This window comes from Typopeltis vanoorti, chromosome 9, assembly GCF_054136105.1.
Source record: "Typopeltis vanoorti isolate ZY-2024b chromosome 9, IOZ_Tvanoo_1.0, whole genome shotgun sequence".
Classification (NCBI taxonomy): Eukaryota; Metazoa; Arthropoda; class Arachnida; order Uropygi; family Thelyphonidae; genus Typopeltis; species Typopeltis vanoorti.
In genome coordinates, this window is record NC_143557.1 from 12,320,507 (window position 1) to 12,347,111 (window position 26,605).

At 35.5% G+C, this 26,605-nt stretch overlaps 1 protein-coding gene across 2 annotated transcripts in view; it reads right to left on the minus strand.

The window, feature by feature from the left end:
* Positions 1-26,605, minus strand: part of Mkk4 (dual specificity mitogen-activated protein kinase kinase 4) — a 356,130-nt gene that overhangs the window by 237,734 nt on the left and 91,791 nt on the right. For both annotated transcript variants that reach the window (XM_090398396.1, XM_090398395.1), the window contains exon 3: positions 1,822-1,882. In XM_090398396.1, coding sequence (XP_090254522.1) covers positions 1,822-1,882 — 61 coding nt within the window. The remainder of the gene's footprint in view (positions 1-1,821; positions 1,883-26,605) is intronic.

Consider the following 26,605-nt stretch of genomic DNA (forward strand, 5'->3'; position numbering starts at 1 on the left):
TAACATGGTTTAAGAATAGCAAAGAATGTTTGTGTTTTATTAATTATGAAGGTTACCTATACCCAATGTTATGAGTTCTATACCCACTGGTAGCATACAACTATTGAGTATGTCATGCCAATATGTGTGCAATTTTTAGATGGAATAATTAAACCGTAAAATAATATATTCTTTTCAATGTGGATTTAAATGATCTATTATTAAGTATATAACTGGTTCACTAGCTGATGTATGTACATATGCTACTGTATTATTTATTAATGTATAATTGTTTGAAAATAATATAAGGAGAAACTATTCAAACATGAACATATATTATATACACCGTACTATCATATATCTTTAATTATAAATTGTTTAAATAAAAGTATTTGTTTTGATTAAGAGCACATTTCATTATCCTTAAATTCTTTTTGTGAATCTATACATAAAATAAATTATTTTTAAAAATACATAAATATTTAATTAAGCATTAAGGAACCAATTCCCAGATTTTCTGTACAAATGTTAGTCTCAATTTACACAATTTTTATTTATGTGATACTTTTATGGAACTAATATACTGTGTGAATCAAGGGTTAGGTGTACAGTCTTAACTAAATATTTTAACTTGTTTGTTTTTATTTTTTAAGATGCCATTCATGACAAAAAGAGAAAACTGAAATATGGGGTGCAAGTTCTGTCACTTTCAGTTTGGCTTTGTGAAAGCCTAAAACTTTGTATTTCTCTTCTAATGTTACTGGTTTCCACTGCTTTAAGGATTTATGTATTCTCACATTCACTTTTCCTCTTTTATGACATTTTTACGGTGTGTGTGAGAGAGAGATGATGTATATAGTTTTAAAATAAACTTACAACATAGGAAGAGTGAAGCAAACTAAAACAGTTTGCTCCAACAACAGGTTTAATAATATATAAATCCCTCCAATACCTGTGAAGTGATCAAGGCACAGTGCTGGTTTTTTTAATATGTAAATATGTATACAATATTTCTAATGTAAACTTGTTGGAGGACTGAAGTGGCTTGAAAAAGTTCAATGTTTGGAGCAGGGTTTTTGGATATGTAAAAAATTAATTAGAAATACAAAAAGAAATATACAAAATTGATAACAAAAAATCCTTAACCTACCCACAGTGCAAAAAAAAAAAAAAAAAAAAAAAAAAAAAAAAAAAAAAAAAAACTTGTACTATAGGTTTGCAAATAACCTTCTGTGAGTGACACAGCATTTCATTTCAGTCATAAAATGGGGATCCTGTGTGTAAACATTCATATTTAGCTAGTTTTTATTCTATTTGATCAAGATTTACACAACAACAGTGGGGAGAGGAATATGACAATGTAAGGAATCAGCTACCAATATAGCTAGAAAAACACATTTCAAGTTCCATAAATTAAAAATGCCAAGAAATCATATCCTTGGTTTAATCCTTTATTCCAAGTATAAGCAAACACAGTTTGCATGTGAAGTATTTTCAGGACTGGGCAACTCGTATATAGAAGCTAATGACTTCACATCACTTGCATTAGTATCCCATAATGCAAAGCACATATCCTTACAGATATGTTTGTTTATACTTGGATAAAGAATTAAACCAAGAATATAATTTCTTGGCATCTTTAATTTATAGTATAACCAAGTGGAAAAATTTCCAACATATCAAATTCAGCTGTATTAGAGTCTAATGCAGCTGAACTTGCAATGATTAAGCTATGGCAATTGTTGAAAAACATTTGAAATGCATTTTTTTCCCATTGGAAATTTAAAAAAAAAAAGAGAGAGAAATACATGCACACAGGCAGAAAATGAAACAGTAACCTACCACTTCTGGAGATATTTTTAGCTTTCCTGATGTTTGAATTGTACGTGGCCAACCTTTTTCCCTGTAGAAGTAAACAGTAAATTGTTCAATCCAAAAAATTACTAGATTCATTAAAACTTAATATAAATTAATTTAGAGAAAATCGCCATATTCATGATGTACTGTATAATTACTCAGAATTGGCAAGTGTATATTTGAGCTACATATAAATTCCTTATATAAAAGTGAATTTCAACAGCAGATCAAAATCAATAAAAAATAATGTGGATAGCTTACTGATCGTGAAGACTTACCCCACAGCCATGTCACTACATTTTTCTCAGAAATTATTGAAAATGCTTGAGAAGTCATTTAAAAGGAAGATGTGAAGAAGACTTGAACAACCCGGCAGAAGTGGAATGATAAACATGTATTATCAAAGAAGAAACATCGTAAATCCAAATACAATCTGAATGCGAACCTTTTTTTCATAACATCTACAAAATGATGTATCCACAAAACCCATAACAGCATTTTGTTATTATTATCATGTGACATGGTGGCACACCCAGATGGGGGGGGGGGGGGGCATCCCCCAAAGAAAAAGGAAAAAAAAAAAAACACTAGAAAATTTTCCAAAAATCTTTTCCTAATTAAAATTCTTTTTTCTTTATTTATGTTGTGTCGTATCTTCTATTTCTATATACTTATGAATTAGTGATCGTTGCAGATGCTCAGTCATAGGTCGTATGCGATTCGTAGTGTGTATTCTCAAATCGCCTACTCAACTCATCCCCCCCCCCCCCCCACAAGATTAAATCCTGAATGCGCTACTCATGTGATACCCCCAAGAAGTCCAAGGACTCATCATGGGAGAGAGAGCATTCTACTCTAATCAGCTACACACATTTCACTATTTTCCTTACTGCTTACTTCTCAAAATACACAAAACTACAAATAGCAGCAACGCCATCTACCACCTATCACCACCAATAACAGTATTTTTTCTCTGTAAATTGTGTGCATTATTATTATTATGGCTGATTTGTCTGTAGGCAGGATGAAAAACCTTAGTTTCCAGAAGAAAACAGCCTGCTATTCCCATATGAGACTGGCTAACTAACCTTCACTTGAAAAAGCCCATATAAAGATTCCTCTCATCATGATGAGAATTGAATCCAGATCATTTCAAATTGAAGGCGAAATCTACCGCTGTTCTTCTAATTGCGCTATAGAGTCACTTATTATCATTATTTTATCATTATATTATTGCAATAATACATTACCATATACAGAAAAAGAATTAGATAATAACCCAGAAACTGCTTTAGAGACAAAACATGGTACTTTTAAAGCACCTTTAATATACAGAACATAATGGTCATCTAAATGGGTAATGAAAATAATCTAACATGTAAAGACAAACAAACATTCATGCTAAGTGCGATTTTAATCTGTAGCTGGAGAGCCAAAATGATATTCACTCAACTAACTAGAATACATGAAACTAGAGGCCAGCAATATTCAATATTCCAGGGTTGGAAACCTACAAATTAAATTAGGTCATGGTCTGCTTAGCTTGATAAACCTAATGTATTAGGATCTACTATTAAAATAAGCTACTGAACTTGCTATCAAAGTCAAGCTATACAATTTGCATTAAAAACTTCTGAAGTGCAATTCTGTTTTTCATTTCAAAAAATAAATAAAAAAAAATGCACATAGTAAATCAGTGATCAGATAAGAAATGGTGCTTTCCACCTGTTCTGGCCACAGAATGATAAAATGGGTAATTCCAAAATTCAAATGTAAAATGCAATTTAAATTCAAAACTACAATTAACAATGAGTTATTTGAAGGCAGTTAACATAAAGAAAACAGAAAAAGTGGTCCTTGTTGGAGATTTGAACAGCAGAGCAGGAAATGAATCCCACCAGGCATATAGGAACATTTTGGGAAAATTTGGAGAAAAGGGCAAAGCTAATAATAATGGCAAGAATTTACTAGACTTCTGCTGAGAACACGGACTAGTGCTTACAACATTTCAACATACATATGTGCTCAAGTGGAGAGAAGACATAAGAAATAAGAAAAGCATCACTGACTATATCATTGTTGATAGTAATATAACGCTGGTTCGGGAAAGAAGAGTAAACAAGAAATCTGAAATTGGAAGTGATCATTACTTAATACTAAGCAGGATAAAAACAGATATCACATTGAATATCTATTGTAAAATGGATGTAAGAAAGTTTTAGAAAGCATTAAAGTTGAGCAGCTTTTACAGAAAATTGTAGACTCAACTATGCAAACATTACTGAAGAAAATTTGAAGCAGTTTGAAAACAAGAGCCAAACATTTGAGTCTCAGTGGCAAACTCTGAAGCAGACAATAAGAACACTGGTGAACACAAGAAGTTAAAGAAGCAGTTGTGGAAAAGAAGAAAGCATACCAAAAGGTTCTAGAAAATAAGTCAGCAGACATCCTAAAAGAATACACAGAAAAACGTAAGAGCTAAGCTATGTGTGGAAATACTCATAAGAATATGGAAAATAAATATCAGGAAGGCAGCAAAATGAAGGAGCTATTGAAGAAGCTTAGAAATGGAGGAGAGTTCTGTAAAAGGAATCAAAGATGATAATGGTGACATGAAAACTGAACATAAGGATATCCTAGATGTCTGGAATAATCACTTTGAAAGACTTTGAAATCATTTTTTTTGAACCTTTATTGAAGTCTCATGAAACCTCAATAAAGGTCAAACTGATCTGGGTGGTGACATGAATAATGCACAGCATTATACAAGTCTGTAAGGATATGTGCATTGTGTTATGGGATACTAAGGCAACTGATGTGAAGTCAACAGCTTCTACATAAAAATAGCCATAGCCTAGTTGAGAAGTTACTTCATGTGCAGAATTTGCTTACACTTGGATAAAGGATGAAACCAAGAATATAATTTCTTGGCATCTTTAATTTAGAGTATTTTAACGTCTTTGCTCCACTGAACTTTCACCATCATTTCTCCACTTTTTTTCAAAAGTACTATAAAACAAGATTAGCTGCTGAACACACAATGGGTTCTTAGTTTATGCAATGCATGTATTCCTGAGATCCTAGTGTAATTGAAAATCACATAAACAGAATTTTTCTAGCATTGATACATAGCTCAATTTCAAACTGCACCATCTCTTCCCATCCCCTCTTTCATTCCATCTCTTTCTGTTATCTAGAACAGCCTGTTGCATCTTCCCTGCAAAGGATTAGAAGTTCTTCTCTGTTTGGTATATTCATTACACATCAGCATCCCTTTACAAAAAATTTCATACTACAATTATTAAATTCCCGCTATTAAGAACCTATGTTGTGTCAGTTTTTAATCCAAATTGCCTCAGTCAATGGCTACAACCCAAACGTTATTGAGGGAATTATTAGCCATTTTTCTCCCTGTGTATTGCTCATATCCTTAGGAAATTTCATTTTTCAACCATGTTTAATTATAATCATCAAATCAGCTCCTTGCTGCATCTACTAAAGATAGAGTATAACCTTTGCTGCTACCCGAAGTCTATTCATTCCATTTAAAGCAAGTTAATTTACTTCAGTCAAACAGTTCAATCCATCACTAAGCACATTTCACAACACCAATCCTATATAGAATTCAAAAATCATCACAAAACTGACCTCGCAAAAACATGCAATACTAGCCACAGGATCATCTGAGATGATGCTAAATTATAGTACACAATTGCTCCTACCAATTTCAATGGTTTTCTGAAGAAAATGCTGAAGGTCGTTCTCCATTACTCCTCTCAAACCTAAACCTCAATGATGAATTGTATATATCCAAAAATTAGGAATCTGTTATCAGTAATCTTATTTCTACGTTCATACACACCTATTTCAGTTACTAATAATATTATATACACAACTCTCTTGCAATTCACATTGAAAAGATAGCTTTCTTCCTGCATCTACTTCGTTGATGTTTGAATTTTCCAACTGTATTTCAAACTTGGGGCCTTTTGGCTGGAGAGGAGATACGCTAACCACTAGTCCAACCAGACCGGTTGGAATTATGGGAGGGTAAATTTAGAAAGGAGTAAGCTTGTCACAAAAGATCATAAATGCAATATAAAAAGTAATGATTAGGATATTCCAGATATCCTGAGTATTCTGAAAAAAGATAAAATTAACAAATATCCAGGAAGCAAGAAACATGAAGAACCTTATGATTCTTTCAATATTTGAGGTAGAACAATCCATAAAATAAAATATGGAAACACAGATATGTTATTTAACCATGATATCAAGTTATATACGACATGTATTCCTTTTAGAAATCATGGACTTTACAACCGTGTTATAAATAACTCTTAATTTCCCGATGTTGCGATCTTCATATTAAGATCATCATCATCTAGAGCATATACAAATACACAGGACAAGATGAGTTACATTACATACAGTAAGCTAGAGAAACAATGATTTGATCATAGGTTATTTTACTGGCATGACCTCTAGTAGAAAAAAAAAATTACCAAAAAATTAATTATTTAGAAACAACATCAAGCTAAATTTTATTTCTGATAACATGAGCAAACATTATTTCTTATAGATAATTTTCTTTCAGTAACAATGATGTCCTATTTTCAAGCATTACAATTGTTACTTTTGATTTAGGATCCTGGATTATCTACAGTCCTGTTTATAGCCACTCTTAGAGAGGAAGGTTCCGTGGGTCGAATATGTGTCTTCCATATGTTAGAATTTTTAGACCATCATTATTGTTCAGATTGGGGTGGTTGATAATAATCTCACAGACTTCCTTAAATTTGCGTTCATACCAAGTTTTGGTGTGATGTAAACTACTAGTGCTTTTCCAGTCAAATCTTCAAAGCAGATCTTCAAATACCTGTTCAAAACAAGGATTTGAAGATCTGCTCCAGTCAACATGCACTGAAAGATGAATTTCAAGTTATCAGCAATACTTTTCTAAAAAATGGTTACAGCCAAAACACTATTAAAAAAATTCTCTACAAGACCTCAATAAAAAACAAAGATAAACCAGACTACAATAAAACTATAACGATTCTTTACATTAAAGGGACATCAGATAAAATAAACAGAATACTACAAAAATACAACCTCAAAGCCATCTTTAAACCTCCTGCAAAATTGAAAAGCTTACTCAACTCATCCAAAGACCCACCCCCTCCACTGGCCCACCCTGCAGTATACCGTATTTATTGCACCTGTAACATACCATATATAGGGGAAACAGGACGCACAATTCCTATCAGACAAAAAGAACATAAACAACACATTAAATATAGTAACTATGGGCTGGCCTTTCTGATCATGCTCTGAACACCTTACATAGAATTGACTGGAAAAACACTAGTTGTTTACATCGCACCAGAACATGGTATAAACACAAATTTAAGGAAGCCTGAACAATAATAATGGTCTAAAAATCTCAAACATATGGAAGGCACATATTCGACCCACAGAACCTTCCTCTCTAAGAGTGGCTATAAACAGGACTGTAGATAATCCAGGATCCTAAATCAAAAATAACAATTGTAATGTTAAAAATAGGACATCATTGTTACTGGAAGAAAACTATCTATAAGAAAGAATGTTTGCTCATGTTATCATAAATAAAATTTAGCTTGTTATAGTTTCTAAATAATTAATTACTTCGTATTTCGTTTTTCACTAGAGGTCATGGCAGTAGAATAACCTGTGATCAAATCATTGTTTCTCTAGCTTAAAGTATGTAATGTAACTCAGCTTGTCCTGTATATTTGTATATGCTCCAGATGATGATCTTAATATGAAGATCGAAAGGTCGGGAAAACACGGTTGTAAAGTCCATAATTTCTAAAATGAATGCTGATCATCGTGCAACACTAAAAGAAAGGAATACGACATGTATTCTGCCAAATTTTGTAATGGATACAGTGCAAAATTCAAACAGCATGGACAGATGATTGAAACTGAGATGACTGCATTAAAAGAATTGAATATAATCTAACGTATGTATATCAGGGGCGAATATTCCAGGTGTGCTAGGTATTATGAGCAAATCCATAGAATATCAATAACACCGATATTATATTTTTGCATTTATTCCTGTTAAATATTCACCTAATTGTTTCCTGACTTAACAGGATTCCTAAAATGTAAAGAGGACATTTTTCAACGTGTAAACACACGAATGTTATGATTCCTATCATAACATTCGTGTTAATAGCCCAGGTATGCAGTCATAATACATACACTTTTGAGCCCTTTGATAAGACACACTGAGGGCGCAGCGGGTCAAATTCTTAGGGATCCAGCAACTTTTAAAGCTGCCCAGAAAGCAAAGCAGAGTGAGTACTGAGACAAAAACACCTAGAAATCAGTGGATGTTGACTGGCTATTCTGTCAACCAATCCCAATGAATGTTGTCATTTGTCATGAGTTGATGTTTTTGTTTTCTGAGTTTCATCTGTTTTACATGCATGAAGTATGAACTGATGTGATAAGCAAGTTTTTATATATAACATAGAAGTTTTAATATATAATTTATCACAAATGTATAACTTTTTTGTACCACATTTCCCATGAATAAAAAGGAATATTTTTGTGTATTACAAGAAGCGGGATGCTTAAGGGTCAAAGCTGTATAACTGAGAGGAGACCTACCCATAGCCTTTAAAGGAATGCGAAGAACCAACCAAGGATTCTAACTTAATGTCCAATCCTAACCTTCTAGTGGTGCACCCTGATAGATATCTACCTGGATACCGAACGAATGAGGATGGGTTGGCGATTTTGGATTTAACCGACCAAACTGTACTCTTATTGGCTTAAACCACAATATAAAATGATGGTACAACATTACAGAATTTCATGCCAGATGGGGTGTCGCATGTATAAACAAGGCACCCTGTTGTTTTCGCCAGGGAACCAGAGCAAACAGCAAAAACTCAGCTACTGAAAAAATCCTAAAACACACCTCAAATCAAAGTTCAAGATTGTAACTATCATAAGCAGCCTGAATGGCAAAGAAATGGAGCTAGCTGAGTAATTGGATAAATACTAGACTGACATAATAGAGGTGACTAAAACAAAAAAGAGAACAACTGGTGAGATCTTTCTGAGCAATAAATACAAAATCTTATATTCAGGCAATGACAATCAAGGAAAAGAAGAAGTAGCCATAGAATTCAATACTAAATATGTGGCTAATCTGTTTGAATGGCAGGCAATATCAAGTAGTGATGTGGGCAAATATCAGAATGGTCGAACTAGACAATGAGACTTATTTGTGTCTATGGTCCCACAGAATCTTCTACTAAGGCAGAAGTAGAGGAATTTTTTGATGCTTTAGAGAAAGCAAATGACACAATGAAAAATTGGTCCTTGTTGGGAATCTAAATAGCAGAGTAGGAAATGATTGTCAGACATACAAAATTATTTTGGGAAAATTTAAGTGCAAAGCTAATAATAATGGCAAATATCTATTGGATTTCTGCTCAGGACATGGCTTGGTTATTACTAACACAATGTTCCAACATAAAAATGTGCACAAATTCACATGGAAAGAAGAAGCAAGGAATAAGAAGACTCGTTGACCATGTTATTTGTTGATAGTGATGTTTTCTCCCTGGTGCAGAACACATGAGTGTACAGAGGATTTGAAATTGGAAGTGATCACTATTTAGTCTTGAGGAGGATAAAACTGAATTTCATATTGAAAAGAATGGCATGTAAGAAAGTTTTAAAGCAAATAAAATTTGAGCAGCTCTCAGATGTGAACTGTAGACTAAAATACACAAACATTATTGAAGAAAAAATGAAAGAGTTTGAGAACATGAACCAAACCTTGCATATTCAGTAGCAAGCACTGAAGAAAACACTGACTTATTCAGCCAGAGAGGCATATAGGATAGAAAAATCAGAACTCCATGGTGGACACTGGAAGTTAAAGAGGCAAAGAAGGAAAAGATGAAAGCATATCAAAAGTTCCTGGTAAATAAGTCAGCTTGTGCTCTTTGAGAATAAAGAGACAAATTTAAGAAAGATAAACACTGTGTAAAACTAGCTAAACAAAAGTCATGGGAGGACTTTGATAAGAACATAGAAAATAAATATCAAGGAGGTGGCAAGATATTTTGGAGATTGTTGAAGAAGCTGAGAAATGGAGGAAAGAGTGCTGTAAAGGAAATTAGAGATCATAAAGGTGTGACATGAAAACAGGAGAAAAAGATATCCTTAAAGTATGGAGTAATTAGTTTGAAAAATTGCTAAACGAAACAAGCAGTGATAACAGCACAGTGGTAAAAAACACTGACCAGGCATGCAGTCATGAATACATATCCATACTTGAAGTAGAAAAGGCCATCAGAGGCTTGAAATGTGGAAAGGCAGCAGAAGTAGATGATATTCGACCAGAAATGCTAAAGTGTGGAGGTATAAAGGTCTTACGGTGGCTGAACTGCATAGTTCAGAAGGCCTGGACAGAGAGATGAATTTCAGATGATTGGAGTAGAGCTCTCATAGCATAGATATATAAAAAAGGAAATAAAATTGAATGTGACAATTACAGAGGTATTTCTCTACCGAGTGTTCCTGGCAAGATATATGCAAGTATACCTGAGAAGGATTGTGGAAGAAAAGCTTGATAAAGAACAAGCTGGATTCAGGCCAAATAGAGGCTGTCAGGATCAGATTTTCGCTGTACGACAGATAGTTGAGAAATCATAGGAATATAACAAAAATCTGTATTTAAGTTTTGTAGATCTGGAAAAGACATATGCCAAGGTGGTAAGAGAGAAGCTATTCAAAATGCCACAGTTATATGGTGTCAATGGGGCATTATATCAAGCAATACTTAGTCTTTATTTGAGTTGTGAGTCAGCAGTTAGAATTGAAGGAAGTACAGGAAGATGGTTTAATGTTAAATCTGGTGTGAGACAAGGATGTGCATTATCCCCTCTGTTATTCATTATCTATATGGATCACATTATGAAGGAGAGTGGTATTAAACCTGATAACAAAATTGGAGATGTCACTGTCAGCTCTTTGCTTTAAGCAGACAATGTTATACTTCTAAATAAATCCACTACAAGCCTGCAAGATTACCTGACTAAACTGAATTACTGTTGTAATAGATACGTTATGAAGATCAGCATTAAAAAGACAAAGAAAATGAAAATCGGCAGAAACACTGAAAATATCAACTGCATTGTGAATGGAGAATCTATAGAACAAGTAAAACATTTCAGCTACTTAGGCACGATTTTTAGTGAAGATGGTAAATTAAATATGGAAATAGACAAGAGAATCAACAAAGCTGGTATGGTAGGAAGTCAACTGAATAAATTTATATGGAATAAGAGAGAAATTAGTCAAAACACTAAATCAGCTGTATACAAGACAGTGATCAAACCAATTTTAACTTATGGATCTGAGAGCTGGATAAGAAGTAAAACACTTCAGCAAAGACGAGAGACTACAGATATCAGAGTCCTGAGAAAGATTAGGGGCAGCATGAACAGATGGCATCAATGGCAATATCATATTAAAAACAAGGATATTAGGAAAGAACGTGACATTGTCAGCATCCCAGAATGCATTAGCAGAGCAAATCTCAGGTGGTACGGTCACTTAAACAGAATGGGGAGGAAAGATTAGTAAAACAAGTGTTCTCTGCCAGGTTGGCAGGAAAAACGACCCAGAGGAAGAACAAGATATAGGTGGATTGATACGGTACAAAGTGCCTTAGACAATAGAAATATAAGATCTGATAATGTTGGAGTCTTGACAAGTAACAGACTGATTTGGAGGAAAATTGTAGATAGGAAGTTAGTAATGATGTAAATTTTTCATGTAGTACTATCATATCCTGTACACCCCCCCCTTGAGGGTACATGGCAGGAATTTGATTATGATGATGACGATAATAATAACAATTGAAAGATGGTAAAAACAACACTAAATATTATCATATCCTGTACACCCCTTAAGGATAAATGTCAGGAATTTGATGATGATGTTGATTATAAGAAGTTGTTGATCTAAAAAAAATACAATCATGCATGAGATATATATATCACTGATAAGACAAAAGAGCTGCTGACACTAAATGAAAAAAATAATAAAAATAAACAAAACTAATGAATATAAAATTCCCGAGAGTGTGGATAATTTTGATAATGATTGAATATTATCAATTCTATTATTGCATAAAATGTATGCAGAGTCTCAGTAAACAAAAATAAATTTCTTAGAAAACAAAGCGAAATACACATAAACCAGAGAAGTACGCATAACGTGCATAACCAATTTTACAAGTTGATCTGCTGCTCTGTGAAACCACAGCATTCCTGCCATGCCTACATGAATCACCTGATCAACATTATTAGTTGATTGGATTAATCTCTCCATACAGTTTCTAACTGAACGACTAAGTGTACACAGTGACTGCCTATTATTGGTTAGTTACTTATAGTTTGAAAGTAAATCTCTTTTCCTCTCCTCGTAAGTTCTTTTTTTTTTTTAAATATGCCATCATAAATTCATTTATTCATGTTTAGACTTTATATGATAGTATGCTACTCGTTTTACCCAGCAAGTTATAGCACACACATCACAAATGTTAATTATTAATAACTAGTTGGCCATTAATGAAAGTATTTCTAATCACACTTATTCTTTCCTTTAAATTTCCATTCTCACATGCCTTATAAATGATAGTTCACATATTTAAACCTTTGAGTCATTCAAATATAACAACAAAATAAAGCAATCTCCTCTATTATTATTTTCTAATATAGTTTAAAGCAAACACATTGTCCAACACTGTATACAGAATTGGTTGCAATTAAGTGATAAATTAAACTATTCAAAGTTTTCCTAAATTAATTGCATCGGACCTATTAAGATGAACACTGATGGATTATGCACTCTTAAAACTTTCATACATCAATACAAATGCAATCATATGATCAAAAACATGAATTTTGTAGCACTGGTCGCATAAGCCACATGACAGCACACCCAACCTGAATGGGCATGTGATACCACTGATATATATATATATATATATATATATATATATATATATATATATTAATAGAATTATATAGCAATTTCCCTAGTCAGGTTCCCAAATATTCAAGTATATTTGAGAAAAATAAAAAATGTTTAAGTAACATAGGTGTAGAACAAGCTGAATTTAGGCCAAATAAAAGCTGAGCAGACCACATTTTTATTTTATGACAAATAAATAAGAAATCATTGGACTATAATAAGAATATTTCCTTTAACTCATCAAGAAATATGATTTGCATTATTCTGGCTTGATTGGTCTTTCCATTTTGCAATCTTCCATTTGAAAGTCAGAGATATTGTTTTTTGGAATCAGCAACAACTTTAAAACATTCTCGAAACCTCCACAAGTATAGTTGTATTAATTACCTAAAATCTGTGAGACAGTCATTTTAAGATAAAATTAATACTTATAGGTACTATACTGTGGTCATATGGAGACAGCACATCAATAGAATATTTAACAATCCTATTCAATAAAATACTACAAACAGGATAGATCCCAGATGATTGGAGAAATGGAAAGATCATCCCAGTATATAAGATAGGAGACAAAAGAGACTGCAGAAATTACAGACCAATCAATTTGCTCTTCCACACCTATAAAATATTCCTAAGAATTATACAAAATAGATAAAAACACACCTAAGAAGAACTAACAGGCATAGAACAAGCTGGTTTCCATGGAAACTATTCAACAATAGACCAGATTTTCACATTGCACCAACTAGAAGAGCTCAGGGAAAACCATAAAGAACTATATTTTTGTTTTGTGGACTTTAAACAAGCTTTTGATAGCATCAATAGAGGAATCCTTCTTAAAGTTCTACTAGAAAAAGCAATAGACAAATATTACTCTAAGACAAATGCAATAATTAAAAAGGACACACAACAGAACCCACAGAGATCCAAAAAGGTTCTCTATGGGTTCTGTATATCTAGTCACTATATCTAGACGAAATTTTAAAGAAGCTAGACAATGAGCCTGAAATCGATGTCAGTGGTTTAATCATTAATAATATCAAATATGTGCAGATGATCTCGTCCTTATTACAAGAATCCCAAATGAACTACAAAGGTTGATAAACAAGCTAAACGAAACCTGTAAAACATATGACATGACAATAAATATACAAAATACAAAAGGGATGAAAATAGGGAGGAACCAGAAGCGATTTCTCCATGCTTGCTGCACAAGCTCATTAATTGAGAAAGAAGTAATATTTAAGTTAAGGGATATTATATCCCATATTGTTTCTTAGTCAAATAAGAAACTCAAAGAGTTTCATGCCAAATATAGAAACTATATAAAGTTCGGCGATTCCAAGCGTAAGCAAATATCTGGATAGAGCAGCAACTGACCCTTGAAGGTAGTGCAAACTGAGGCAACTCATACAAAGGGTGGAGCAAGCTCCGATCACAATTCTTGATATTTACCCATAATGTGAACTTAACTCCTAAGAGCTGTATTATTGTGCAACATTATGAGAGAAGGTCACCATCCAGACTGGTTTCGACCTTTTTTGAGGTCTCATCAGTGAATAGGTAGACCAAGTTAATACCAAGTTTGTAGCGAACAGAATTTACATCCCTTCTATGAGAATTGCCAAGAGGTCTCCTATTAAATTACTAATTATAATGAAGAGCCAAAGGCTTCAATTCGAAGACATGAATTATTTAAGTTAAGGGATATTATATCCCATATTGTTTCTTAGCCGAATAAGAAACTCAAAGAGTTTCATGCCGAATATATAAACTATATAAAGTTCGACGATTACAAACATAAGCAAATACTTGGATAGAGCAGCAACTGACCCTTGAAGATAGTGCAAGCTGAGGCAAGTTATACGAAGGGTGGAGCAAGCTCCGATCACTATTCTTGATATTTACCCATAATGTGAACTTAACTCCTAAGAGCTGTATTATTGTTCAACATTATAAGAGAAGGTCACTACCCAGACCGGTTTCGACCTTTTTTTGAGGTTGAAACCGGTTCATGTCGCCGAATTGAAGCCTTTGGCTCTTCATTATAATTAGTAATTTAATAGGACACCTCTTGGCAATTCTCATAGAAGGGATGCAAGTTCTGTTCGCTACAAACTTGGTCTACCTACTCACTGATGAGACCTCAAAAAAGGTCGAAACCGGTCTGGGTAGTGACCTGCTCTCATAATGTTGAACAATAATACAGCTCTTAGGAGTTAAGTTCACATTACGGGTAAATATCAAGAATAGTGATTGCAGCTTGCTCCACCCTTTGTATGAGTTGCCTCAGCTTGCACTACCTTCAAGGGTCAGTTGCTGCTCTATCCAGGTATTTGCTTACGCTTGGAATCGCCGAACTTTATATAGTTTCTGTATTCGGCTAAGAAACAATATGGGATATAATATCCCTCCCAGTATGCTATAACAATGTTACAGCTGAGTTACATAAAGGGAATGGATACATTATGATGTTGATTTTGCTAAATCATTTCATAGGATACCTCACAAAAGGTTGTTGCATATGCAATATACTCTTTTGGATCAGTGGATGATTGCCAGACAGATAAGAAAATTGTATATGGTGGGTGTGAATCTGCAAGATTTAAGGTGACCAGTAGTATATTTCAGGGTTCAGTCATTAGGCCATTGTTGTTCAATCTATACATTAATGACATTAGAGTCTTACTTATATGCAATTGTCAATTGTTTGCCAATGTTGTGAAGATAGGAAGGGCAATTAGGGAGCTACTGATATAAATTACAAAATGATCTGAACAGGCTGGAAATCTGGGCACACGAAACTCGCTATCAGTTTAATGTTAGTAAGAGTAAGAGTGCGCTCTGGAATGAGGAGATTACCACTAGCATATTATATTAGTGGGGTTATGCTACAAGAAGCTGATGAGGATAGGTATCTTGGCAGAATGGTGGTTAAGAATTTGAAATTCAGAAGTCACACATTAAAAGTTTCAAATACGACTTAGATGATAATTGCAATGCTGAAGCAAACCTTGTTTTAGATCTGAAACGGGCTGCCTCACTCTAAATGAATTCACCCTTCCAGAGTCAAACAGTAAACATAAATTAAATAAGCATACTTATCATTTAGCACAGTGTGACCATGTTTTTATAGGAAATAACATCTTACAAATTAAATTTAGAACTGTTTAAAATGAAGTTAATGTATTTATTATATCAAATGTAAGTCAACAAAAAGGGGCAGTTATAAGAGAAATTTTCAGTAATATTCTAAAGTAAAAGAATGCCAATAATTCGGCAGGATGGGGCAAAGATCACCAAAACGCTACAAGAGCAGCGAAAGCGCCCGTGGGCGTTACATCTGAGAAAATATCATGATGCATGTATTCCCGGAATTAGAAAGCCCCGTATGAGGATCGGTGAGGTCACCCAGTTGGGGACCAATCGGCAGGACAATAGGAGAAATCAAACTCGGAAAGGTGGCGCTCTTGGGGAACGTATAAAATCCGCAATACGGAGAGAAGCACCCCCCGCCGCTTTGTTCGTTCCTGTATTCTTACTGTATGCTACAAGCGTTCATCATGGTTCAGTTCTTCACTTTAAGAGCTGACCTTCAAGACGTTCCATCATCGCACCACCACAGAGCACGGCAAGATCGAACGTAGGCCGTCAATGAGAAGAAGCGTTGACGTAAATCCATAGCAAAGAAACAGCACCCGATTTAGGAAGAGCACGTGAATCCCACGTGGCAGTAGAATCAAGATAGCCAGAATCTTCACAAAGAAGGACGGAGAGAAACCAAAACAGTGTACATAAGTACTATCATATGTTCTAGCCCCTTTTAGAGAAATTGACTAACAGCACGGAAAAGAGTGTATTTCAAATATGTGATAAAAGGAAGTATGAAGAATTGAAATTTATGTGAATAACTCTATACCTTTGGACTGAATTTTAAGACTATTAGTTTATTAGATATTTTGTCGTGATCCACTCGTGGGAAAATATTATGTGCTAAATGCCTAGCTGGCCTAATGAGTTGTAAACTAAAATGTCAAATAAGTTGAGAAAATTGAATTGTAAAGATTTAGAAATCAATGTTTATTTTTAAGAACGAGAGAGTGAGAGGAAAGTAAGAGTTTAATTTAGTATAATTAATTGTTTTGTTCCTGTATTATATTAAATAATGAATTCATTAAAATTGTTTGATACCTTTCATGCCTGTATTTCTGACCATGCTGACTGACCCTTCATAAAATTTTGAACCTGTGATCATATAGGTGCGTGGGGATATCCAAACTAAGAGAGAAAAGGGGCACGACTGCAAATAAACTTGAAAACCTAAGGCTTCTGAATTATAGTAAATGATATTGGTAGCACCTGATACCCTATAACTATTCTTAGGCTGAGTTTAACTCTACCCTTAAGGCCCAGGGTGGCGCAGTAAATAAATTTGCCTGAGTGAATAAGGATAGCTTATAGTGATCAGGGAACAGGTATTTCTGGGGGCCCAAAAATTGAGAAATTTGAGATAAGCGATAAGATCACATACACAAGTAAGATAGACGACTTAGGGATACATGAAGTTAAGGATAGCAGATAGAAGCCAAAGTATATATTAGAAAGTAAATCACGCAAAGAATAATATAAAGGGATAAAGATAAAAGATATAACAATGAGCAAGGGTAGAAAAATAACACTTGACAGGTAAGAATAAGGAAGGCATTTCACCTCTTTATAAGGCCTTGATAAGACCACACCCGGATTACTGTGAGCAGATTAAGTCTCGTAGGTTCCAAGGGGATAAAGAAGCAGAGGAAAGATTGCAAAGATTATATCTGGATTATGGGATTTTGATTATGAGTACAAATTGTGAGCATGTGGATTGCAGAATCTGGTTAATAGGCGAAAGATGGGCGATATGATAGAAGTTTCATAAACTTCTGAATGGATGTTATAGGAGATATCACCTGATGATTTTTTTTTTTTTTTACATAGAAGGTGAGGAGAGAACACAGGGTCATCCACGGAAGGTAAATTCATTCGCTGTAAAGAAAGGGGTAAGAGCTAGGTATTTCCCTCACAAAGCAGTAAGTGAGTGGAATAGTTTGCCTTTAGGGGGGTAGTGAGTGCATCTAGTGTGAATGAATTTAAGGGAAGGTATGACAGCTGGTATGGCTGATTTATAGTCTCCCTCGATGAGTTCTCGACTCCCTGGAAGTCTCAGATAATAATAATATTCTACACCTGAAGTGCCAAAACATTTCTCCTACATTAGTCCTATAAAATCCTTTAAGTAAGTTACATGTCACTATCATATCCTCTCCTTTTTGTCTAGTTCTACCAATAGGGTGCACAGATTATAGTCGATACATCCCAAAATCATAAATTTATACTTTTCCACATTAATCCGACATCCATTGTATTTTGCTCATACTAACACCCCTGTTTAAATCATCCTACAAGCTTTACATATTGCCTTAACTATCAGTGTACCCAATTTTGCACGATCAGAATATTTCCTTTCAGATTATTTCTTATATCATTTTTGTACAAATTAACAGCATAAAACCTTGCAGAACATGTGCCTGATGAGGGAGGAGAGTAGTGGTATATGGGAGGAATAGTTGAGGCCACGGAATGGAAAGGAGATTGGTTGCTCTCTGTGTGGGCGTCATTTTCATGAGTCTCTCTATCCCCAAGTGCATGTCCCCACTCTTTTCCTTTCATCTAATAATGAACCAAAAATGAAAAATGAAAACAGACACAATGATGGCAACATTGAAGAAAATAAATCTCCCTCAACAACCAGTTCACCCAAACAAATCAAACCAAAGGCAATATTCCACACTTAGCTACCAAAAAATCATTTCCACATCCACAACATAAATTCCAATAAAAACAATGCTCATCACCACTTATAGACATCCACAGTTCAACTTCAATGCCAAATTATACACTTCATGATTCATTCTACCACAAATGTGGCACCTGTGACATTGTACGTTTTCAGACTGCCTGTCAGCGATTGTCAAGTTTAGTATCTCCTGCTTTTGACCCCTTCTGGTTGAAGGTTTTCTTGCTTCATTTAGTAACATTCATCTGATGCATTTACCTCCAAACTCTGAAAACCACAAAGATCTCATCATCTTCGTCCCCCATGAAACTTGATCATCTACAATCCAACTATCCAAACAGTGAAGTCATCATCCTAGGTGACCTCAGTGTTCACAGCTCCAATCTACAAGTGACTCCGTTTCCTAATACTACCAATCAAGCTGAAAGTGTTGTGGAAGTTTTAGCTAAAAGCAATGATCTAAAGCAAATCATGCAGCTATCTACTCAAATAGAGCCGCCGTAGCTCAGTCGATATAGATGAAGCCCTTTAGTCAGAAAGACATGGTTCAATTCCCATCAGCGATGTGAGGAACCTTTATCTGGTCTCTTTCGACAAAAGGTGAGTTAGCCAGTCTCATACGGAGGTAGGTGGTTTTTTTCACCCGGAAACTCAGGTTTTCCATTCCCCAGAACAGGCAAAACAGCTGCCCCAGCCCCATGAACACACACGGATTACAGTCAGGAATACTTAAGAAGGTCCATCTAGCTGCAGGTCTGATTTGTCAGCTATGCTGGTAACAATCCTGGATAAAAATAGAGGGGACTGAGGTGGTGCCATACCTTCCCGTAAAAGGGGCTCATGGCCATTGAATCATCATATGAAATAAATAAATAAAACTTACCCAAATTTCAAATAATCCCCTCCAGTTTTCCAATACTCTTGATCTTTTTTAAACTAGTTCCCCTTCCAGACATGCTGAAGAAGTTACCTCTCAGCAACGCAGACCAAAATCTTGTCTCACAGAATGCCTCTCCTATGACCACACCCAACCTCATGTCCTCTGGCACTACAAAAAGTGGAATGGTCTCTAGAACTACTACTCTTCTTTCCCATGTCAGCATGACTCTTCTCACCCAGATACCTACATTCAGTGAGTCACAGAAATCACCGACAGCAGCAGCATGAAGGCATTCATCCTTGATTCCACCCAAAATTCCTATCCACTTTCCAAGCCCCCCTGTCAAAAACAGACATATGAAAGCAGCAGAAAAAAAAAGTAGCTTACTGCAGGTGGTTAGCATTAAAAACCCTAACTTCATACTCAGCCTAAGCAGAAGCACACAATAAATGTAAATCAACCATCAGCAAATCCAAATCCATAAAGGCCAATAGCAGAAAACTTGCCTCTTGTCCAAAGAGGAGCTGTGCCTTCTGGTCCCTCGCAAAACTCATCAGATGCAACTTCTGCACTCCAACCTCTCACCCATCCAGATGATACTACTGTTACAGCACTCAAAGAAAAAGCTCACCTCCTAGCATCAATCTATTTTTCTAACTCCTGCATAGTTGATGAAGGCAAATCACCTGTTTCCATACCCGCAACTGAGCACCATATGTTCCTTGTGACCTTATAGCAGAAAGGCATAAGAAGAATATTAGAAAGTGATCACTACAAAATTGTCTAGTCACAATGACATCTCTCCTATTATACTCAAAATTGTGCTATAGAGCAAACAGTTATCCTCTATCATTGCTTCAATCATCTATCCCATCTTATTGCAACTAACGCACATTCAACCCATTCCAGAAAAGAGAAACAAAAGCCTACCATCACCTCAATCCTCTCCAAAATAATGGAGAAAGTTATCAATGGGCAACTGCTTCACTACCTAGAAGTTCACCAGTTTGATTTCTGCCAATCCAGATCCATAGCCTATATCACACACCACTGGACACGTGCCATGGAAAGGTATGAAGAAATGTCAGTTGCCACCGTTGATATTTCCAAGGCTTTCGATCATGTCTGGCACTGAAGCCTGCTTTGCAAACTACCTTTCTCTGATGTGCCTGCCACTGTCTATAACTGGATAGCCAGCTTTCTCTCTGGTCATGGTGGATGGCACCAATGCCAGAGGGTGCCACAAGTTTTCGTACTCTCTCACCTATCCTCTTTCTTTTATACATAAATGACATTCAATCGCTACAAATCCTATCCATAGCTTGGATGACGACAGGACTCTCCATTCATCCTACTCCTTTAACCAACCAGGTAGTTCCTAGACATCCCTTACACAAAGATCATCATCTGCAACTAGTGCCTTAAACACCGATCTCAATACCATCCCTCAGTGGGGCAAGGATAACCTAGTCATCTTCAGTGCCGCAGAAACACAATCGCGCCTTTTTTTCTTCCTAAAGGGAACTCAGCGCACCTTCTCTCATCCTCAGTGATACATATCACTAGAGAAGATGAACCATCGCTCCTTGGACTGATATTTAACTCCAACTTCCCATAAACACATCATATTAATAGCTTCCTCAGCTTCGAACAGAATTAGGCATTCTCTTCCACTGAAGAAGTTATTTTACACCCAACCAGCTGCTAACCCTATATAAATTCCAAATTCACTGATCTTCAGAATATTGTGTTCATACATTTGGGTAGTGCACCTAAAACCTTAAAAATTCTTGATGCTATCCAGAGGAGAGCAATTCGGTTGATATATAACTCTGCCCTCACAGGCTCACTTCAACTTCTATCTCTCAGACTTACAGGTACTGCCATAGTCACTGCTCCAGTAAATTGGCAAACATGATTTCTCTACTTGTTGTTGGGCCAGTTAAAACAAGAATAGCAGCTTTCCAACATCCCTTTACAGTACAAGTGCAAACTCATCGTACCTATTTCTCCTCCTCCTCCTCATTCATTCCATCTACCTGTGTTATCTGCTCATGCTTAATGATATTACTCATCCGTCTAACTCTTACTTGATTAACCCTCCTAATCTAATATTGTTTCCTCTAGATGTCCTTTAGCTATTTCCCATACACTACTAACATCTTTACCCTCATGTTTACCATCTCCCAAATCAAGGCAGCATTGTCACTTTTCCCAATTCTTGGCACTGTGACCAGGTTCAATACTCTCACACTGCTTATTATTTATTTATTTAGCGTTTGGCGAAGAATACATGCATATGCTATCCCCCCCACACACACACGACAACAAAATGCATAAAAGAATACAATAGTGTGAAGTGACACTGTAGTCATATATACATATAAAAATATACAAATACGCATAAAATTAAAATTGAATGTCTAAGTTCGACAACCAGTCAACAGCATCAGTGGAAATTGTTATAAAGTCAATACTGGTCCCATGAAGGTTCTGTGAGGACAGTCAAATGTGATATGTTGTATAGTTTGGTTATCCTCAACACATTCACAAGATGAGCATAGTCTTATTCCCCAAGTAAATAAGGAAGCTCTGCACCTGCGATGGTTGATGCGAACCCTATTTAGGGAGGTCCATATTTTTCAAGGTAGGTCGAACCCTGATGGAAGGCTGTTTGGGTTAAAGACAGTCTGCCAGATTACCAGGGCTTTGGCAGTCCATTCCATCTGCCATGCTATTGTTGCATCATAGCCCTCAGTGACAAGTTGTTTCGTCATAATAGGCGGGTGTCTTGACTTAAGGCTCTGCGATGTAAAGCTGTCAATATCAGAGTGTATAGGAAGCAGTGGGTTCTGGCAAATTTTGTTACATTCACGAATCAGGTTGTCTTGGCATTGTAGCAGTGGCAGTTGTATGTGGCTCAGAACTGGTAGCCAATATGATGGAGTAGTCTTTATTGTTTCAGAAATGATATGCATTGTCTGATTCAACACAGTATCAATTAATTTAATGTGTGTACTATTCAGCCAGACAGCTGAGCAGTATTCAGCAGTTGAGTAGATGAGGCCCAGGACAGATGTCCTTAATGTGGGAGCACAAGCCTCCCAGGTTGTTCCGGCAAGTTAATGCAATATGTTATTTCTAGTTCTGAGTTTGGCAGCAATATTGGAGAGATGTCTACTAAAGGAGAGGGTTCTGTCCATATACCTTGGATTAAAATTGTGCGGTAATATGTTCCCATTTAGTGGCACTCCTATGATGTCTCTTGCCATGCTATTGTTCAAATGGAAACAGCACGTTTCATCTTGGTAGTGCTTGGAATAAGACGGCACTTCTCTAAGAGGTGGTTTAGCTCCTCTAGGTCACTAGTTAGTACATGCTCTATAGTACAGAAGTTACTGTGTTAAAATGTGATGCTAAATCATCAGCATATGTGAATTTTCTAGACGTTGTCCTTGGAAGGTCAGAAATATACATATTGAAAAGAAGAAGGGATCAGAACTGACCCTTGTGGGAATCCATTGTTAAGTGTTCTTGGCTTGCTCGTATCATCATCTAAAACTACCTGTATTGTTCTATTAGATAGAATAGTGTTGATCATGTGGGTCATTTTTTAACATTTCAGTATTTTAAGGAGCTTGTAGATCAGAAGAGTGTCAATAATAATAGTACTAATTCTATTGTAAATAAGTCTTTCTAGTAAGAAAGGCACCGAGCAGTGCTATAGGGCTATAGCTTTCAGGTTTATCTGCAGGCTTTCCAGGTTTCGGGATGGATATTATCTTTGATTTTTTAAATTCTGCTGGTAATCTACCACTCTGTAGAATATTAGGAAAGAATTTTGTCACCCATTCCACTGTATTTGGTCAGGAGTTTTTTTTAAAAACTCAGGGTTATTATCAAATCTAGTCACTTTACCCGTTTTCACTCCAGTTTGCAGCTAGAAATTCTTTGGTGAATGGATTCGATAGATTGATTGCTTCAGAACAACTTTCTTTAAGTCTGGTCAATTCCTTCCTAATTATTTTAGTGTGGGTTTTTTCTGATTTAGCTCTGGGCAAATTCACTATCCAACTGGCAATACAGTTGGCACTAACAGCAGCTTTTGCATTGAGGCGAAACAACTTTTTAAGGAGGCTCCATGCCTTTCTGCTTGAATGTTTTAAGTTCAGCCTTTCCATGGTATCAATCCATTTGTTCTTTCTAGCTCCATTCAAGCTGTCAATAAGATCATCTGCAACATCCATACGTCTGCTATTCAGAAAGTCGTTATAAAGTGCTTCACCGGTTTTGCTCCAGCCAGGTATATATTCTTTTCTAGCACCTCTAGGGATGTGTTTTTTGGCTGTAGAAATTACTATTTTCACAAATCTTCGGTAGTTAAAAGGTTGTGGTGAATCCGGTGCACATTTTTTATCTAGATCTGATGAAAAGCTGTTCCAGTTATATATAGAAAATAATTTTGCCTTGGCAAAATTCCAACGTGGCAGTGGTGTAGTTTCAGTAATTGGGATTTCACACCACTAGTCCCCTCCAACACAAGCTGCATTAAGTGGTTATCCCTCAGTAGGTGTATAAAATTCCATTTCCTTCCTGCCATGTGATCTTCCTTCCTTCTCATCTATATCTCCATAGTTGAAATCCTCCATAATTATTACTTGAACAGCACTCATATTAATCTGTTCATGCATATCTTCCAAATCATCCCTAGAGCTCCTTGGCCTATAGCAGCAACCAACCATATAGTTTGTCTTATTGGCCTTTATCTCACACCAGACTGCTTCAAATGAACAGTCACCCTCACACCTATCTATTATTTTCGATTGCAATTCATCTGTTAACATGAGCAGTTCCCCTCCTCTCATCTCTATTCTCCATCAAATTACTAAACTATTCACATTCTAATCCCGTGACTACATCATCTGCTTTAAGTATTATTTAGTATAGTACTATATAAACATTAGTATATAGAAACTGTATCACTGGCTAAGGTTCCAACCATCTTTACATTATGTAATGACTATGCATTCAATGCTGTTGCTTGAGAGACTATATTCTGCAATTTTTGGTCATTGTCACACTGATTTTTCTCATGGGTAACTTTACATACACTCACTTGCATCCACCCTAATTGCTTGGGCTTCCCTGAATTTGTCCTGTGGAATGCTCTGTGAATAAAACTCTCTAGAACATTAACATCAAAACCATACAGGTGCAGTCTGTCAGCATTATACAAATCCTTCTTTCCATCAAATTGATACTGTATGTCCACAAATCCCACATTATTCCATTATTCCTTCTACACAACCTATATACTGATGCGTTTGCTATCAATGCCTTCCTCTTAAATTAGCCTGTATCAGAGTGTGCCAGGAGACTTGCCATCTTCACCTTCTTGCTCTTCATTTTCAGATCCTCCGTCATAGAATACTTCTTGCCTCTCAGATCATCAATGCCAAAAGAGAATTAGTTCCTTTTCCTTACCTTTCTGCATCTGGATGACATTTCGCAATGAATACATCTCACTCACACAAGTACACACACACACACACACACACACACACACACACACACACACACACACACACACACACACACACACACACACAGTACTGTACAAAATCACGTAAATTCAATTTACTCAACAATGATATCTTTGCCACCATTTTTGTTTGTTCACATGACCTAGATTTCTCCTGTCAGTAGCTTCTTTATCTTTGCAGCCTTGTGCTTGCAATTACTTTATCATGCATTGCCACATATGAACAATATTGAATTAAAAAAAGGTTTACTTACGAAATAACTCAGTCAATCACAGGCCTGCATAAAACAAAAACTAGAGTAATATTAATTTTAAGATTTATTTAATTTACCAATGTCAATAATTTTCGCACCAAGGAAACATGATTTTTTAATACTTTTAAGTACTACTCTGATCGTTGTCTCCGTACATAATTTTCTCCTTACCTTGTTTTTCTTGTTTGTTCACATTTTCTAGACTCTTACCTCAGACTAGCTCCTTCTTTCTCTTCTCTTCCCTATTAATCTCTTGTTGTCTCTTTAATTTTTTTTAATCGTACTTTGTCTTTTCATGCATAACATGCAAGCGCACTATTTCCTTATTTAGGTCCATTTCAATCTTCTGAATTTCAACATGCGCATGTTCAAGATTAATTCCAATGTTAGCTTTTCCATTCTACCTTTGATACTGTCTACTGTAACAAATGCTGTCTGCTGTGTTACTGTAATATCTTCTTTCTCTTATATCTCTATTCTTTAGCTTTATCTTTATTCTATATTACTGATTAGATGTGCGCACTTTTCCTCTTGTAACCTTACTCACTTACTCTACTGCGTTTTATGTTTATCCACTTCCATATTTATTAGAACTATGCCAACGAACACTGAAAATTTATTTGTAAGACTGCGCCATCAGTATATCAAATATTCGGCATAAGACTCAATAAAACTTCCGGTATATCTCTCTCTCCTACTAGAGTAAATTCGTTCAACAAAGTTTACATAAACAGTCGTTGTTTGTATGTAACTAAACTGCACTTTTATTGTCTTAATTGTTTCCCGCTCACAAGTCTGATTTATTTAGGAACAGTGCAGTTGTCAAATAAAGGATCAGGCAGCACTCTTTTAACAAATAATTAAAACACATTTATTTACATTAATATGAAATATACATGAATCAAACGACAGGGAGATTGCTTTCTCTACCCATTTAAAATCTTTAGCGTAAAATTAGAACCCTTTCACTTCATTACTAAATAAACTCTTTAACTCAAATACTTATTTACTCTCTGCTTACACATTCAACTTATTAAACTTCTAGTTTACTCGCAAAGAGGTTATCTAACTCTCTGTTAAGTTATTTTTACAGATCTTTTATCAACTTTTAACATACCAATTGACTCTCTTATGGACACTTCTAATTACTAATAAACTAACTCTTTACAGTCCATATACAATATATCTCCTACATTATAAGAGAA